Source organism: Physcomitrium patens, chromosome 2 (assembly GCF_059467195.1).
Source record: "Physcomitrium patens ecotype Gransden chromosome 2, ASM5946719v1, whole genome shotgun sequence".
In the NCBI taxonomy this organism is placed as follows: domain Eukaryota; kingdom Viridiplantae; phylum Streptophyta; class Bryopsida; order Funariales; family Funariaceae; genus Physcomitrium; species Physcomitrium patens.
The window spans coordinates 2,205,059-2,223,576 of NC_143411.1; the positions used below are offsets into that span (position 1 = coordinate 2,205,059).

General features: G+C 27.5%; 2 protein-coding genes across 2 annotated transcripts; both read right to left on the bottom strand.

The window, feature by feature from the left end:
* Positions 1–16,438: 16,438 nt before the first annotated feature.
* On the bottom strand, positions 16,439–17,981 carry LOC112278925 (expansin-B10-like). Its single transcript, XM_090256988.1, has 2 exons — positions 17,508–17,981; positions 16,439–17,396 (listed from the first exon to the last, which is right to left on the bottom strand). The coding sequence occupies exons 1-2, from the start codon at positions 17,665–17,667 to the stop codon at positions 17,368–17,370; spliced, it is 189 nt and encodes a 62-aa protein (XP_090113114.1). The 5' UTR covers positions 17,668–17,981; the 3' UTR covers positions 16,439–17,367.
* LOC149989686 (expansin-B1-like) lies at positions 16,741–17,166 on the bottom strand. The gene has a single exon (XM_090256223.1). It carries the CDS (start codon positions 17,164–17,166, stop codon positions 16,741–16,743), a length of 426 nt encoding a protein of 141 aa, XP_090112349.1.
* Positions 17,982–18,518: the final 537 nt, after the last annotated feature.

Genomic DNA, 18,518 nt, shown 5'->3' on the forward strand with positions numbered 1-18,518 from the left:
AAGTGAACAATAATAAAGAGTCTGAAATAGAAGAAATTTTAGACTCAAGGTGGCACCAAAATAAATTAAAATATCTTATTCATCGGCACTGATATGATATCAATGAATACACATGGGAGCTAATAAAGAATCTTGCAAATGCAACAAAGGTAGTAGAGGCTTTTCATTGACAACATCCATCTAAATTAACATGAAAAATAATAAGTCTTTGCTATAAAAGAAACAAGGTACAAGAAAGATTACATTCTATTTTCTATTTTTTTTTTGTAGCTTCTAAGTATTTGTCACGCTAAGGAGATGGAGAACCAAAAATCAGCAAATTCAGTTCAAGAACTTTTATTTGTGGACTTATCAGATGAGACATTATAATTCTCACAACCTTTGAGACGACAAAATCGAGATGAAGATCTTCAAGAACAACATGTTGTTCCTTAAATAGATGATGAAATACAATGTGTTTGGTATCATGATCTTGGAAGAGACTTTTGATGTTTGATGATTTTATTAGAGGTAAAAACAACTTGTAAAGGTGTTTCAAATGTTTTATATAAAAAAAGTTACTAAGGCCTCAACAATGACTAAATAATAGGGTGGTCTTTTCACCCTGGTATGAGATACTATTGATGGCTAAGAAGGCCTATCAACTATCTTCAAAGAGAATAAAGATCAGAGTATGTCACAAATACAATTTTTTGCATCTTAGATTTCTTCAACTTATGAACACCGCTCCTTGTCAAACTTGTCCCTAAAATAGAAAGTAATGTCACAGACATATACATGTAAAGTAATAATTATTTATATGATTTAAATAATAATAGGTAAAAGTAGATCAATTCCATAATATCTTCTATACAAGCTTCTTAGAAGCTTTATAGATATTACTTTGACTTTATAGGTATCTTTTTTTGACTTTTTAGATTAAAAACGTGGTCAACAAGTTGGCCATGTGTGATACATGTTTGTAGTTTGAAGAACAAGTTAATTATGTGGCCCACTGTAGAATAAGTAGTTATTTGCTGATTTGTAGATACTTAGTTTATAGTGTAAACAGGGATAGATGACTGTTAAAAAGGTAGTTCAGTAGTTAAAATGGATGAATAGTTAGGAAAAGCAGTTTTCATTAGAGATGTAGCAGTTGGTATCTTGTGGTAGGATAAGGAGGATGAGAGAGAAGAAGAAACCGCCATTACTGTGATAGTGTGAGCCGGGGTAAGCTTGGTGCTACCTCTTTTCTTTTGTTGTTATGTTCTTTGAAATAAGAGTATTGAGAGTTTCTGAATATTGTGAAGTGAATCATGGAATGAAAGTGTGAATGGAATTATATGTTATTGAATGAGAAGAAGAGAGATTGAATGCTGAAATCTAAATGTAGTTCAGCAGAAATAGTGAATCTGTGGTTGTGTGAAACACTGTAATGTGAATGGTAGTTCTGTGTGAAGAATTCCAGTAATTGGAATGAGGGTAATTGTGTGCTGAAGCTGTGATGTTGAGGTATTACAGTTGGAGATTATAAGAGTGAAGATATATTGGTGGAAATAACAGTTATTGGTATGACTGAATTGTTGCAAGGAAGAGAGTGATAAGGTGAAAGGAGAGATTATCGTTTTCCTATGTGCTTAGACAATGGAAATAGTGATGATACATTGGAGGTAATTAATTGTGTGACCCTAACGTGAACGCTCAAGCAACTAGTCACTCTCCGTGTTTGAATTCCCCTATATGGGTTTATTCTGGGAAGTTTCTTCCAGAATAAGTAAAATGAGAAATCACACCCACACATAGAAAAATTGCTTTGTAAGCTAGGATATGGATCCTGCAAAGTCAACACATATTAGAAGACCTGTAGAACATCGCTAAATAGCTCCTAATTAGATAGTATATATAGAGGTAAGAATGAAGCCCTCTTTATTCTTGTCAATCATTTTCTTGCTTCTAGTCTAGATTTAAGAGTCTCTAGTTTCTTTGTTATTTGGCAATAGCCATTTCAATTTCTTTTTAATATACTTACTATTTTATTTATATTTTTTTACTTTTCTTTTGATATAGATTTTTCAAGTTTATACATCTTCTTCTAGTTCTTATCCTTGACATAAAGCATATTTTTCTGATTATCCTATTAAAACATTGCATATAGACAATGCAAAAAAATTTGTATCAAAGTCTTTTGAAGACTATTGTACTATAACAAGGATTGAGTTGATATATTATATTCCATATGAATATGCTCAATATATACTTGCAAAGTCATTTATAAAGTATATACAATTCATTACTTGGCTACTCCTTCTTCAAGTAAATTTACTTGCATCTATATGAGATTAAATAGTTTTGCATGTTACAACATTAATATGCCTTTATTCTTCTTTTTTTAAAATTATTATACTATAAGGATTTATTTCAGGTCGTATTTGCAATATATCACCTATGGGTGTTTGATTGCCGTTTAATGAGTTTCTATTTAATAAGGCTTAGTAGTCTATTTCTTTATTCATTAGATACTCCTTCTTTAAGATATAGAAATATATTTTCTTTAAAATTACTATTTTAAAAATATGCACAAAATAATGTGCTAGTTGATAGACCAAGAATACAAATAATGTTTGGTGAATTAAAACCAACATATATACCTTCTCATCGATGAGCTCCAATGATACATTGATGAAGTTTTAATATTGAAACTCAAGTATGAGAGTTTTTATTAATGAGGCTTAGAATGCATGTGCTTATATTACAATACCATGAACCAATATATCTCAGGTTGTAACATCAAAAATTAAAAAGACTTATACACCAAATAAGTAACTATATAAGAAAGAAGCTATAACATTTGTTAATTCTGGTATTATTTATGTGGAAGTTCTTACTAAACCTATGGAACCATCAATTAATGATGATATGTCCATGCAAATTATATCTTCACTTCATAGAATAAAAAATCTCAAAATTAACATGAATAAATTGAAATTGAGTAAAAAATAACCTATTCTATATTGTGCTATAAACAACTTTTGGAGTAGATCATCTATTGCAATAGATGAATCATTTGCATATATGATTGCAAAAGCTTTTTCTTCCAAAGAAGAGGATCTTCAACCTCAAACTATTGAAGAAGCAATACATTGCTCTAACTAATTAAAATAGAAAATTATCATTAAGGAGGTGTATGCTTCTTTGTATAAGAGAAAAGTCTTTGGTCCAATTGTAGACACTCTTATATCTTACCCTATAGGATATAAGATGGTATTAATATACAAGCAAAATATTAAGGATCAAATAACTGGTTATAAAGATTGTCTTGTTGTCCAAAGATTTATCCAATGATTTGGCATTGATTATAAATCCACATATTTTTTAGTCATGGATTCAATTATATTTTGATATATTATTGAAATGGCAGCTCATACTACCCTTCACGTGCATCTTATGGATGTGATAATTGTGTATCTATATAGTTCTCTTATTGCAAATATTTATATGAAAGTTCTACCTAATTTGGAAATAAGAACTCCAAATGGATCTACCCTTAAGACAACATTGTGGTATTAAATTACACAAGACCTTGTTTAATCTAAAATAATTTGGATGCATGTTGTATCAACATCTCTAAGATTATTTAATTACAAATAAATTTATAAGTTATCCACTAATTCCTTATTTATTTATCAAACAAGATAAAATTGATTTTGTGATCATCACTATATATATTGATGATCTTAATCTTATAGATATTAGATTTGTATGTATTGTAGCTATAAACCTACTTATTTTTGAGTTTGGAATGAAAATGCTAGAAAAAATAACTTATTATATTTATCTTCAAACTATGCATTTCACAGATAGTAGCATTTTTTTTCTATCAATTAATGTATATTAGAAAAATCTTATAAAGATTCAATATGATTGATGCTTAGCTATTGTCAATACTAATGGTTAAATATGGTCATAATGGTAATGATCCATATTATTTGTGCAAAGAAGAAGATGAAGTATTGAGAGATCAATATCCATACTTCATAGTAGTTGGAGCACTTTTATATTTAGCTACATCTATAAGAATAGATATTGCATTTGCAATTAATATTCTTGTAAGATACAATGTACTTCCAATACTATGATATTAGAATAAAAACATCAAATATTTATTATATTATTTAAAAGATATAAAAGACTTGAAATTATACTACACACAATTTGTAAATCCAAAATTGGTTGAATATTGTGATATATGATATAAATTTGATATTGTAATAACTAAATCTCAAATAGACTATGTATTTTTAAGACATGTAGCTATAATATCATGGAAATTAGTCAAATAAATTATAACTATAATTTTAACTAACCATAAAAAAATTATAGTCTTACTTGAAGCATCTCAAGAATGTATTTGATTGCAATCAATTAATAAACTCATTCAAATAATTTATAGACTTTCATATAATGATTCTCCAACTATCTTATATGAAAATAATAGTGCTAGTATTATACAGATACAAGTTGGTTTCATTAAAGGCAATAGGATAAATAATATTAATCTAAAATATTTTAGTTATATCCATGACTTCATTTTTTATCAAGCACTTAAGATGAAGAAAATTGAATTTACAAATAATCTTATTGATTTCTTTACTAAAGCTCTTCCTTTGTGTAACCATCACCAACTTATTTATGGCATTTATATGTGGCAACTTACCTTTTTTGAGCAAGAAAATTAATGAATTCTTTAAATAATTAAAAAAATAATAGTATTATATTTTTTTTCTTTTACTTATGGTTTTACCTTTAAACATAATAAGATTTTTTTAGATAAGGTTTTAATGAAGTAGCAGCTCTTGAACTTATAAGATCACAAAAAAATATAGATTATAATCTTATGAAAATTTTATGTTATATAAATATTATAACAAGTGAAGAAGAGTGTTGAGAGCATTAAATGTAGCTAGTGCTTTCCATAATATTTATTGTAATTTACAATAAATACTATAGCTATACTGTTTGGAATGTAATAGAGAGAAATTGTTTATCTTCTCTCCTTTTCTTTGTATACAAGAGATAATTACATCAATACAAAAATTAGAAGCTCTCTTTCTTTCTATATATTCTTTTGTATGTATAAGTATATACATTACTTTTAGCTACTCTTGTATCTCTCCAAATATTTTCAATAGCATAAAAGATATTTTGATAATTGAAATGCCTATATCTTGCTATAAGAATGCCAATGAATCATTTCAAAATCTAGATGTGATAATGTTTACATGAGTGAATACTTAAATTCTTCTTGTTGTATAAAACCAAGAAGGTGGTTTCAAAATTTATTAGATTTGAAATTGATGTACATAATAGTATAATCAATTAAGTTATATTTTAATTAAACTTATCTAATTTTAGATTATTATAAGCTCATGTGTAGCTAAAATTAAATTATCTTGATGAATTTTGTGAGTTATATGAGGATTTAATTATTTTCAAATTACCTCTCTTTTAAAAAAAATATGTAGAATACAATCTTTTGAATCCTACTAAGCCATATGTTCTTAATATGGCAACATAGAGCAGAAGTGCTAGGAAGATTTGAGAGTTGGAAGAAGAGTTGGCATCTTTACGTATTGCAGCTAAGAACATGCAATCAAATTTGAAAAAGCTCTAGGAGGGCATTAAGCCCAAAAGTATTAGTGTCTATTATACTTGTTACATTAAAAGTTTTTAATTCTTGGAGGAGTGTGCAATTGATATTTTTGTATTATCAATTATTACTTATAATATCTTCAATGTGCTAAGTGCTTCACTATATGCCATCAACACTCATATAGTTCTTCAAAGGATAAGATTTTCTTGCTTCTTTTTTTGACTATAAAATATCTAAATTTAATATTAAGTTTATTTTAAAAGAATATTCTTTTATCTTATTTCTTAAAATTACCTTTCTTCTCATAAAATTAATTAAATCTAAGTCCACCTAAATATCGTATTTATTATTTTATATTCAATTTTTAATAATGTTGGATATCTTATGTCCTAAATATACCTCTATTTACTTCTCAAATTATAATTTGATATAATTATATAGTTATTATAGTTTTAATTTAGTTTTTTAAACTTTGTACGTAACATGTATGATAATCAATATTTCTAATACAATGCAATGGAAGGTATAAACTTAGAAGTTGCAATTCCATCTTATACTACATTATACTTTATTGGATTTCAAAGTAAATGCTTGACCACTCAAGAATAGTCATAGAATATCTTATACTAAATTAATTCACCTTGCTATTAGTTAGATTGCTAAAATTAATAAAGTTTGATATAATTCCATTAATCAACATGACTTCTAACATAGAAGATTCATCTATCTTAATAATCAAATATTATAACACATGATTGCTAGATAAATGATTATTCAAATATCCATAATGTCATTTATTAAGAAAAATTGTGCATCTTAAATTTTTTGTAAGAATTATAAAGATTTTTTTAAAAATAGGCCAAATCCATTACCTTGAGCCTATTGAAACTTCTCTACAATGACTTGTGTGGTCTCTTATATTCTACAATAAAACAGAAATATATTCTTATTTTCACAAATGATTATATTAGATTTATATGGATTTATTTTCTTGCAACAAATAAATAAATAATTCATTTCAATACTTGAAATCTTTTAAATTTATGATTAAAAAAGAATTTGAATAACATATTTCATATCTTTTTTTAAATAAAAAAAATAAAATATCTTATTATTATTTTTTTTTGTTTTTTTTTTTTTTTGCATGGAATTTAATATCAACTCATAACTCCATCAATTCCATATCAAAATGGAATTATAAGAAAAAGAAGACAAAATTGTTAAAAGCAACTTGGAGCATCTTTATTGATGGAAATTTTTTATCATTTTTATGATCTAAAATCATATGAGTCACTACGTACGTTCTTAATAGATGCTCTAATAAGGCTCTCATTAATAAGATACCATTTGAAATGCTATATGGACATTGTTTTGACCTTTATACTTACAAATTCTTAGGAGTATTGCATATATTCACATATCATAAGAGTTTTGATACAAACTATAAATTAAGGTAATTGAGTGTATTTTTTTGCTATAACTTTGCTATTAAAAAATATTGCTACTATAATCTAGCTCAATTCAAAGTCTTCATTAGTCAAAATGTTACATTTTTTAAAACCACCTAAGTAACTTCCCCTCATCTTTATCTTCTACAAAATTCTTTAATAATTTGTTACCTTTTACAAAAATATTTGAAGAAGGTTGAGAACTTTTCAAGGACATGAATCAAAATAAAAAAAAATCTTAAAACACTCTTATATAATTCAAGAAGAATAAATATTCACTTTAAAAGTTATATAATATTAAGACTAAAATGACTATTTCTAAAGACGAGAAGAATATAGACTCTTGAAATTAGACTAAGAATAAAAAAAACATTGACAAGAGTAAAGAAGGCTTCACTCGTACTTCTATATATACTCTCTTAATAGAAGCTACATAGTGATGTTCTATAAGACCTCCAACACATATTGACTTTGCAAGAAATATCTCTTAACTTATAAGAGAATTTTTCTATATATGTGCTATATAGTTAGCTTATTCTATAACCTATTAATATGTATCATATGTAATTAACTTATTGACCAAGTTTTTAACCTATTAATTAATTATAAACATGTATAAAATCAAAGCCACATCTATAAAGCTCTCAAAAAGCTTCTTTAAAAGATATTATAAAATTAATCTACTTTTACTTACTTCTACTTAATCATATACATAATTATTGGAGTAAATATGTATGTTTGTAACATTACCTCTTCTTTTGAGAATGAATTCTACAAAAAGTGGCTATCATATGTTGAAAAAATTTAAAATGCAAAAAATTATATTTGTGACATACTTTGAACTTTGTTTTCTTTGAAGATGGTTGATAAGTCCTCTCAGCCATTAATAGTCTTCTATACTATAACAGAAAGACCATCTTGTTATTTGATTGTTGTTGAGGACTTCATAACTTCCTTTAAATATAACATTTGAAACACTATTAGAAGTTGTTTCTACATCTAATAAAATCACCAAACATCAAGACTCTCTTCCAAGGTCGTGATACCAAACATGTTATATCTTGCCATTTATTCAAAAAAAAATGTTATTTTTGAAGATCTTCATCTTGATTATGTCAACTTAAAAGTTGTGATAATTGTAATATCTTGTCTAATAAATTAATAAATGATAGCTCTTCAGTTGAATCTATTGGTTGTTAATTTTTTTAACTTCTTAGTACCACAAATATATATAAACTACAAACAAAGAAAAAAAATAGAATGCTATCTTTTCTAGATCTTACTTCTTTTATAATGAAGATTTATTATTCTTCATCTTCATTTTGATAGGTGTTGTCTATGAAAAGCTTTAATCTACTTTCTTATATTTACAAGATTCTTTATTGGTTCCTATGTACGTTGATTAATATCATTTTCATGTTAATAAAGTAGATATTTTAACTTATTGTGGTACTGCTTTAAATCTAAGACTTCTATTTCAAATTCTTTATTGTTATCCATTTCTATAGGAAGAAGTGGAATTTTTCTTCTTTTCAAGACATTTATTATATTATATGATTAAAAAAAATAGAATATGGGATGAATCTTCATAGATTTTGATGGATGTAATCAATAAGCAATAAGATCGACTTGTTCACAAATAGGAAATGGTCCAAGTTCACGATAATCCAACTTATTATAAGTAAGACTAACTTTAATATTATAATAAAGTAATCATATCTTATCGCCAACGTAAAATTGAGGTTTCTTTTTGTAATAAGCATTTGCATTGGCCTTTTATTGTTCTTAAACTTCTTTTAATTATACCTTTATTATTATATTTGGCTTAAATAAATGATTTTTTAAATCTTTTATTACAAGATTATGAATTTTTGAGAAGTCAAAAGCATTATATTGTTGATGATAATCATAATAGCAAAAAAAGTATTTTTTGTGTAGAAAAATGTATTGTATTATTATAAGCAAATTTTGTCAATCACAAAAGAGTTGTTTAATCATCTTTTTGGTAGTTGATAGAATATTTTAAATACTACTTTAGAACTTAGTTTATGCACTATTGTGTGGCATAATTTATGATCTAAGAATATATTGGATATCTAATTGTAGAAATATTAGTTTTAACTTATTGGCTAAGCTCCAATAAGTGATTTATTTTTAGTATAGAAGATAATAAATACAATAATATCAAAAGATATTTTATTAATAAAAATCCTTTCATATTCAAAAAGTTTTATGCATAAGACTTTCTAGAGCATCTTACCAATTTTATGATCCAATATCTCTTGATTCAATTATTCTATTTTCTTCAAATTTACTGAAAATATAGTTTAAATCCTCAAGATTTATTATTAAAAATAATCAGTTATAGATCTGCTTGTGATCCTTTAATAACTTGAAAATACTAGAAAGTATTCTAAACCCTAATTTATGAGTATCTAGGTACTATATTTTTTTATATTTCAAAATTTCAAAATTCAAATACCACAAAAATTGATATATAGCTATCTAACATAATAATACACATTTAAAAAAATCTTTAGCTAAAAATTCATCCAAATGCTTGAGATATAGCTAAAATTAAATCCCTTATGAAATTAGTTCATTGACAAACCTCACTTTAGAAGCATTTTCTTCAAGCAAATTTTATTCCTCAAAATCAATTCAAATATTTTGATTTTTATATGAAAAATGTAGTTTTTTAAATCAACCTTTTAAATAAAAAAATTGATCCTTGAAAGTCCTTCATATGTGTGCGCTATGCCTCAAAGAGTGATAATAGATACAAAATCAATGCCTTATCTTTGAGCACCTATATCTCCTTCATTAAAACTCCAAATTATACAAAATTTGTACCAAAATCATATCCAAAATCCTAAATTTGATGATCCCAACCTCCAATGTTCAAATGTCTTTGAAAGGGTAATCCTAATTCCTAGTAAGGCCTCAAGTAATCTCCTTGAAGCCAATTGGACTTGACTTTTGGCCAATAGGAATGGAAATTTTCATCATTCAGCTCCATTCATCCATATAGATAGCCTAACTTTGACTTTTGATATCAAAATCCTTCTCTAATCTTTATTCTAATAAATTTTACATAATATGTGCTCTAAAAACCAAATAAAAGAAATAAAATAAGATTTTAAGAGTCATCAATGTCTAATAAAGGTAGCTTTAAATATATAAAAAATATTATTAATATAAAATAAACTCTAATAATAGCCTTTTAAAATTAACTACTTCAAAATAGAAATCTAACCATATTTTATAACCAACTAAAATCTAAGAAAGTGACTTTGACTATAATGTATAATATACATATATATATATATATATATATATATATATATATATGCATTATTTTTTTTACATGGTAGCAAAACCACAATACAACATCTACCTCTTCCAAACCTATGCATCCTTTGGTATGCACCAAAAAGAATCAAAGTTATGATTGGTATCATACTACTTGTTCAAAATTGTGTTTTTCATAATCTATTTTTTCTTCTTTATTGTAAAAAAATCAATGTCCTCTCTAATATCTTTACATGTTATATCTTGATTCCGTTGCTTAAAATTTTTTATTCCTTTTTTCATAATTGAAATTTTAATGTATGTTCTATCAAATTCTTTCAATATATATGTAATATTATCTAAAACATTTATAATCATATAAGGCCCAAACTAGCATTTTAATTTTTTTTGCAAAGCATTATATTAGTTATTCAAAATCATATTATAAAAAATATCCAATCACCTTCATGAATTTCTTGTGGCCTTAATCAAAGTTGCTTATTCAATCTATTCTTATTTTTGAAGCATGCTTTTTTCAACTTCACTATTGTTTTTTTTTATATCATCAAGTCTCCTCTCTAGCTAACAAATTTGAAGTATTAATTCACTATTCTTATTTATTTATAAATAAGAGTGTTAATTCACTATTCTTATTTTTTTTAAAAGTTAATGGATCATCTACTTCTTTTCTTGTCTTTTAAAAATTGCAAACTATCTATTTTTATATTAATATTATTTCTTTTTAATATTGATTTTTTTTTATAAAAATAATAGACTATCATTTTTTGTAGAAATTTTAATTTGATATTAAAATTTATAAATTTAATTTTTTATTATAGAGATATCAAGAAAAATTATGGATGCTATACTTGGCAAAAATAAAATTAGATTTGTAATTATTGTAGATCATTCTAAGCTTTTCAACACTCTTAAGGTAGAAATTTCATGCATTACTAATATCAACCATAGAGGTATTAATTCTATGCCTATGTAAGAAATCAATAATAAAGTTTAATGTCTATGCCAAAAAATTATTTAGTTGAGAGAAGCAAATAGATCAACCTTATAATTGAATTTAAAAGGTTTTACTATTATAAATATGAAGAAGGTAAGGATCAATATACTAGAGAAGTTTGATGGAAGAAGATCAAAATTTTGTAGATTTTTACAATAAGTTAAGCTCTATCTAAGATTACATCATTGTCAATATATTGATAGATTTACTCAAGTTAGATAGAAGTGGTCTTTCTTGCTTTACTTCTTTGATGGAAAAAGATTCACAATTCTTATGTGATTTAAATTTATTCTTAGAAGTGTTTATGGCCATATTTTAAAAAAATAATGAAAAAATGATAGTAAAGACTAAACTCCTATCTTTATAAAAAGAATCATGTTTAGCTACTATGTATATTTTTAAATTTTAAAATCTTGCTTATAATGTGAATTAAAATGATAACGCTCTTATCAATCAATTTTAGTTAATACTCATAATAGCTTAGTAATATTCAATGTTATTAAATTTCTTTCTAATTTAATTATTTTAGGTTTATTATAATTAGTAAAGTATAATCCTTAAATAGATAGAATATCTTATAATCTTAATTTTTTCTATAATATAATTTAAATTTCTATTACTCAAACAAATAATTATACATCTAAATTTTAATTGATAGCTATAAAAGCCTTCATGCATTTTGTAAAAAAATAGTCACCTATTGCTATTTATTCAACGCCTATTTTTTATAGTAAAAAAAATTTAAGTGATATTTTAAAATTGTATCAAGATTATCAAGATGTTTTTGAAAAGAAGAACATAAATATTTTTTTGAAGCATCATTCTTATGATTGTTAAATTGATTTTTAAGAAATAAGTCAACAATAATTTAGACCAATTTATAGCTTACCATAGAACAAGTTGATTGTATTTAAAGAGTACATTGATAAGAACTCGGCTAAAAATTATATATACAATTCAAATTATTTAGCTAGAATTCTCATCTTCTTTGTAAAGAAAAAAAATTAATCATTACAGATGTCTATGGATTATTGAGAAATCAATAAGATTAGCATTAAAGATATGTATCCTCTACTTTTGGTATTGAAACTTTTTGATGAATTAAATTATGCAATGATCTATATAAAAATAGATTTTGAGGAATATATAATCTAATACATATCAAAGAAGGAGATGAATAGAGAAATTCATTTTGAACCAAGTATGGGAATTTTAAATATAATGCTATGTCTTTTGGACTTACAAATGCATCAATTGTTTTTCAAAATTTTAAAAATAATATTTTTTGAGAGTTTCTAGATGATTCTATTGTATGTTATTTAGACAACATTTTAATCTATTATAAATAAATAGAAGAGTATGAACTTTATAATCATTGTATATTACAAAAACTTAAAGATATGAGATTATAGACTAATATAAATAGGAACAAATGACAAACTTCACCTAATAGCTTTTTATTTAAGAAAATTTTCAGCAACAAAGATCAACTACAAGATTCATAATAAAGAGCTTTTTGCAATTATGGATTCATTTTGGGAATGGTACCATTATCTAGAAGGCACTTCAAGTTTAATGACTATTTATAAAAATTATAAGAACTTCAAGTATTTTATATCAAAAAATATTCTAAATTATTGCCAAGCCCATTGTAGCATGTCTTTGTTAAGATTTAAATTCAAGATCTTTTATTGATCAAAAAAATAACAAAGCAATAGTCATTCTAGTCTTAATATTAAACTATCTTTGAATGAATATTTATTCTTTTTGAGTACTACAAGAATATATTGATTCTTTTGTTCTTTGTGATTTATATCCTTGATATAGATAGAAATTAGAAGATATTCTTGGAAGCTATTAAAGAAACATTTTATCTATAAAGGCTTATAACTAAATTATATATTTTATTTCCATCTAAAATATAAGTGCATTTAAAATAAATTAAATTTGAATTTTTTAAATCTTATATTTCTACTAATACAATTTTTATTTCAATTGCAATGATATGAACTTGTTTGTCTTGTTTAAAATTCTATGTTTATTACAAGGACTAATCACATCAAAATAAAGTATTAATTTACATAAAAATGGATTTTAAAAAGAGAAATCACTTTGAGACATGTTGTCACCAAACTATAATATGCATATTTATTTACAAAATAAATTACTAGACAATGTTTTGAAAACCATTGTTATTTTATTTGGATACACTCTCTAGTAAATTTATAAAATTGTACAACTACATGATTAGCTATCATACTATTCTTGCTATCATTTCTAATTTATAAATTAATATCTTTTCAACTTTATAACAAGATGAATAATAGAATGTTAAGCGAGAAGGAGTGTTGGAAATATTGGCTATTATGCTCAGCTTACAAACATTTGGTTGTGCTAGTTGTCTAGATGCAAAGTAATCTAAGATTAATACATAGCATTATTATATGATTAATTAGTCCATTAGGTATCTTCATACAGATGTAAGATCTAAACAATAAATCTTTACTTTCTTTTAAATTCTAACTTCAATGCTTATGTTTATATTAAAATTAATATGGATCTAATTTTAATAAATCTTCACTTTTATTCATGTAGAGTGTTAATTAAAGTGGATGGTAATGTCTAAGTTGTCTAGATTTGCTTCTCATTTTGTTTGAAGTTCTTCTTGATTTTTTTAAATATACAATAAATATGAATATGTGTAGTATTACTTGTAGTGTTAATAATGTTAGTAATTCTTTATAATTCAATGATTTTTTTAGATGTAAAATAATAATATTTTTAATTCCAATGCATTAATTTTTTTTTATTTTGAAATCCAAAATATATCAATTTTTTCTTTTATGAATTATATATATATATATATATATAAATAATAATAAATATTTATTAATATAGATTAAATTTGATTCTTATACTAAAATCTTCTTATCATATATATTTGATAAAATTACAACATTAGATGCATCTAGAACTATCATTTGTTGCATTAGACATCAACAAGGATATTTCTATATATGTTTTGAATTTAGCATTCATGAATGTAGTTTAGCAAGATCATATGGTTTATCTTGTAGACATTCATTCTCACTTTTGTAATTCTAATAAATTACTCTTTATTCTCTAGTCATAATCTACAATCCTTCTAAATATAGATATGAATAGAATTAGTGGCTTTTATTGTATTTTTTGCTCAGTGCAAAGATATGTTTAAGCTCTTATAGACAAAGGATTCATGCATATATCATGAAGAAGAAGAAGAAAAAGACATACATTAATGAAGGAATGCAAAGTCCTATGCAATGAGTATAAGAAGAGTAGAATACAGACAATTGGATCAATTAAATATTATTCTACATATTCATTACATGTAGTCATTTTTTTTAGAATTTTTGTTTCTTATATTATTCTTTTTTTTGTAATAATATTGAATTTATAATCTTTTATCAAATGACTTAGTTTTTTGCTATAAAATAATTAAATTTTAGCACTAAAAGCTAGATATTTTTAATTTAATTTAATTTAATTTAATTATATATATATTTAAATATTCATCTTTTATAATAAATTTATAATAGTATTTTTTATGTTATAATTAATAGTTTTAAGTATTTTAAATTTTTTTGTTTAATACATAATATTAATTTTTTATTAAAATTATTTATTATTTTATTAAAATTATTTATTATTTTATTAAAATTATTTATTATTTTATTAAAATTATTTATTATTTTATTAAAATTATTTATTATTTTATAAAATTTATTTTTTATAAATAAAATAATATTTATCTTTATTTTTAATTTACCTATCTATATATATTATTTTTTTTGTAGTCTTTTTTATTAAAATAAACATAGTCTTATTATATAAAGTTAGATGAACAAGTGATTTAGGTAGATATTAAAGTTGTATATATGTTCTTTTATGTTCTTTTTTATATTTTTTTATTAAACATTTTTTTTTAGACTTATCTTTTTATTCTATTTTGAGACTTTAAAATATGATTAATTCTATCTAAGATTAGTCTAATATTAAAAAGGATTAAATGTGTAGTATTATGGTATTTTTAATATGTGAATTAATTAAACTTAAGCAAAGAATATTTTATTCTTGCTGTTGACTAATGTTTCTTGATTCTTCAGTAAATTAATTCAAGAGTTCTAAAACTATTTTTTGTTATTGGTGCTAAAAATGTAGTTCGTTCCTGTTTCAATTTATTATTTGCCATAATTTATCTACTTTGATAATAAAAAATAATATATACATTTCAATATATTGAAGCAAGAACTACCAAATTTTGGAAAATGAAATATTCTTACTTTCTGTATGTTCATAATATTGTTAAATTATGGTCCCACCTGAATCTGTCTTTTTTTTTTTGTGTGTAAAATTCTTTGTTTCAAGTCCACTATTTTTCCTTTCGAGCCTCAGCTTGACCTAATGTTGCACCTGATTACAGGTCTTTACGTTGCCTGAGTTGATACTGGTATCAAAATGCCGTGTAAACAAGTTTCTCAACGCTTTCACTCCATGCTGCGGCTGTAAATTTCAAGTTCATCAGACATCGATATGAATCCTTCCCCTTGTAGTGTTTCATCACATCTTAGACAAATCTATGACTTCGACTTGGCCTGTGTTGGCTCAACATGCTTAACTATCACTCCACACACTACCATGTCGGTTCGTCCGATACTTGACGTGAAAATTAGAAACCAAGAGTGAATGTGATCGTTAGTTATTATTAAGAGGGGGGAATCCAGCGATGAGGTGTAATAGGTGCTCTTATCCTATCTATTAAATGCGACATCTATACTCAACATCTAGTTTTCTAGCCAAGGACGCGCCGCTGGGTGTTGATGTAGTTGTCTTTGAAGAAATTGGGGAAACTCAGTTGCACGCTGAATTTCATTAATTGCCGATCATCAGCAAGATGTGGATGTTAAAGTAGGTGATGTTACAGCTGATTCCGGCTGTCTGGATGCTAAGGTTTGATCAGAGTTGTTAAAAATTCAGGAGGACGAAACATGTCCGAATTAAAATAGTCAATGAGCAGTCCAAGCCATGCATACCACACTTATTTTTAGTAAAACGCACCACGAAAAGCACTTTGCCGGAATATATCGCCTCCTCTTTGGACAAAGCTTAAAATGTCTCCAAAGAGGGGCGCTAGAGCAAAATTTGCTTAAGATTATACTTATCTAAAAGCGCAAGATCGGACCCCTTCTCCACTTCATGTGCTGGAGCCTCTTTACTAACCACCGACTACTGCTACCTTAACTAACGTACAATTTACAGTGTGTCCGGGATCGGGAGGGCCCGTGGATAGATAAATATCATCCGAGAGAGTTGTAAAACTAGAAAGCCATCTGCACCCTAGAATTGTAGGTCGTTCCGGGCCGGAAGTAACCGGGAATGACTCCTCTAGCAACAACGGAGTGCCTGTTCAGCTTCGACACAATCTTGATGTCCATGGGGCCCTTGAACGGCTTCCCGTCGTAGCTAGGCATCATCCAGTTGGCTCCCCAAGCATGTTTCATTGGCTGAAACGCAAACCAGTTGGCCATCTTAATATAAACCTGACCAATGTCGCCTGGTCCCCCGACGTACTTGATCAAAATGCTCAGCCAATAGGCGCTGGAGCCGTTGTCGACGCGGAATTGGATGTTGGTGCCTCTGTACCGGCACGGCACTCTCTTGTAGAGGAGGTTGTACAAGCCCCGGTTGCGAAGTTGGCCCTCTCTGCTCGGAAGCGCCATGGCATTGATGGCAGCTCCGCTCATGTCAAATGCATTCTCCCCAGTGCTACAGTAAGTTCCACCGGGGCAGAAATCGGTCACGACAACTTGTGTGCCGAAGGAATTGCAGAGCTTGGGTCCGTGGCTGGGATCAACGCACCTGATCTGGTAGCATTGGCCACAACCAAGCCCGTTTGCGTAGATCGAGCGACTGCCGGCAACAATCTTGGGACCGATGGGAGTGCCCTAGAGCCTCGTGTAACCGCAGTTCCCACCTGGACAAAGAAATCAGTAAGAAAGTCAGAAGACTAGTGCTGCCATTTACTCATCGACACAGTGCAGATCAACACAGTATTGCTGCAGGAGCGTGAGTAGCATCAACTCACCGCTTGACCCTTCGCCGTAAGGATCTCCGTACCACGTGCCGCGAGCGCGGACCCACTGCTCATGATACCCCTGGTTACCCAACCAACCCGCTTCGGCACAAAGCAGCAGGCTCATGAGGCCCAACACAACCAGCCACACCACCTGAGCCATCGTCGCCATGGTGCAGTCCCAGCTAACTCTCTCAATCACGAACACTGCTCTTCCTCAGCTGCACCACTGCTGCTACCACACTTGCACCGAATTCAACAAGTTGCACGGAAGTAGACCGTCCCACCGGCAGCACTTAATCGACGATGATGCTGGTGGGGGCGGGGAGTGGGTGGGGAGGAGGGGAATCGGAGTTCGTGTCGCGACGAGATTGACAGGTGACGAATAACCGACTTCTTTCTGTGTATTCAATTAGCAATAGTTCGATTATAGCTAACAGCCGAGAGGTTGTTTCGGAGGGATCCGATGCGTAATTCAACGCTAGTTCTTAGCGCTGACCTCCAGAGAAACAAGTAACTGGGGTCCGAAAATAGACCCGGCGTCGGTATATCGAATTTGGGAGGTAAAGCTTTTGGGAACCGCGCCTGTGACGCCATTCAGAACATCACAGGGAACATCAATGGGAACCTCACTGGGAACATCACGAGGAACCTCACTGACATCATTCGGAACATCATTGGGAACACTATTGAGAACACCACTAGGAACATCATCGGGAACGTTTTGGGAACTCGCTAGGGAACATTTCTTTCGTAGCTTGGCTCTCTCGTAGAGAATTTCTTTTTTTATTTGATTGGGTTTGATTTTTGGATTTACATAATTTTTGGATTTTCTGGCACGTAGTTTGATTGAAATCAATACTTGGTGGACTTTTTGCTTGCTTCTGATTTTTGTACATTGACACTTTAAATGCCAATATTTTTCAATCACAAGTATATACATGTTTTACAAATTTACACCAAGGTTTTTCCATGGCAATATAAAAGTCTTAAACTAATAACTATTTCTATGAGATATGTTTG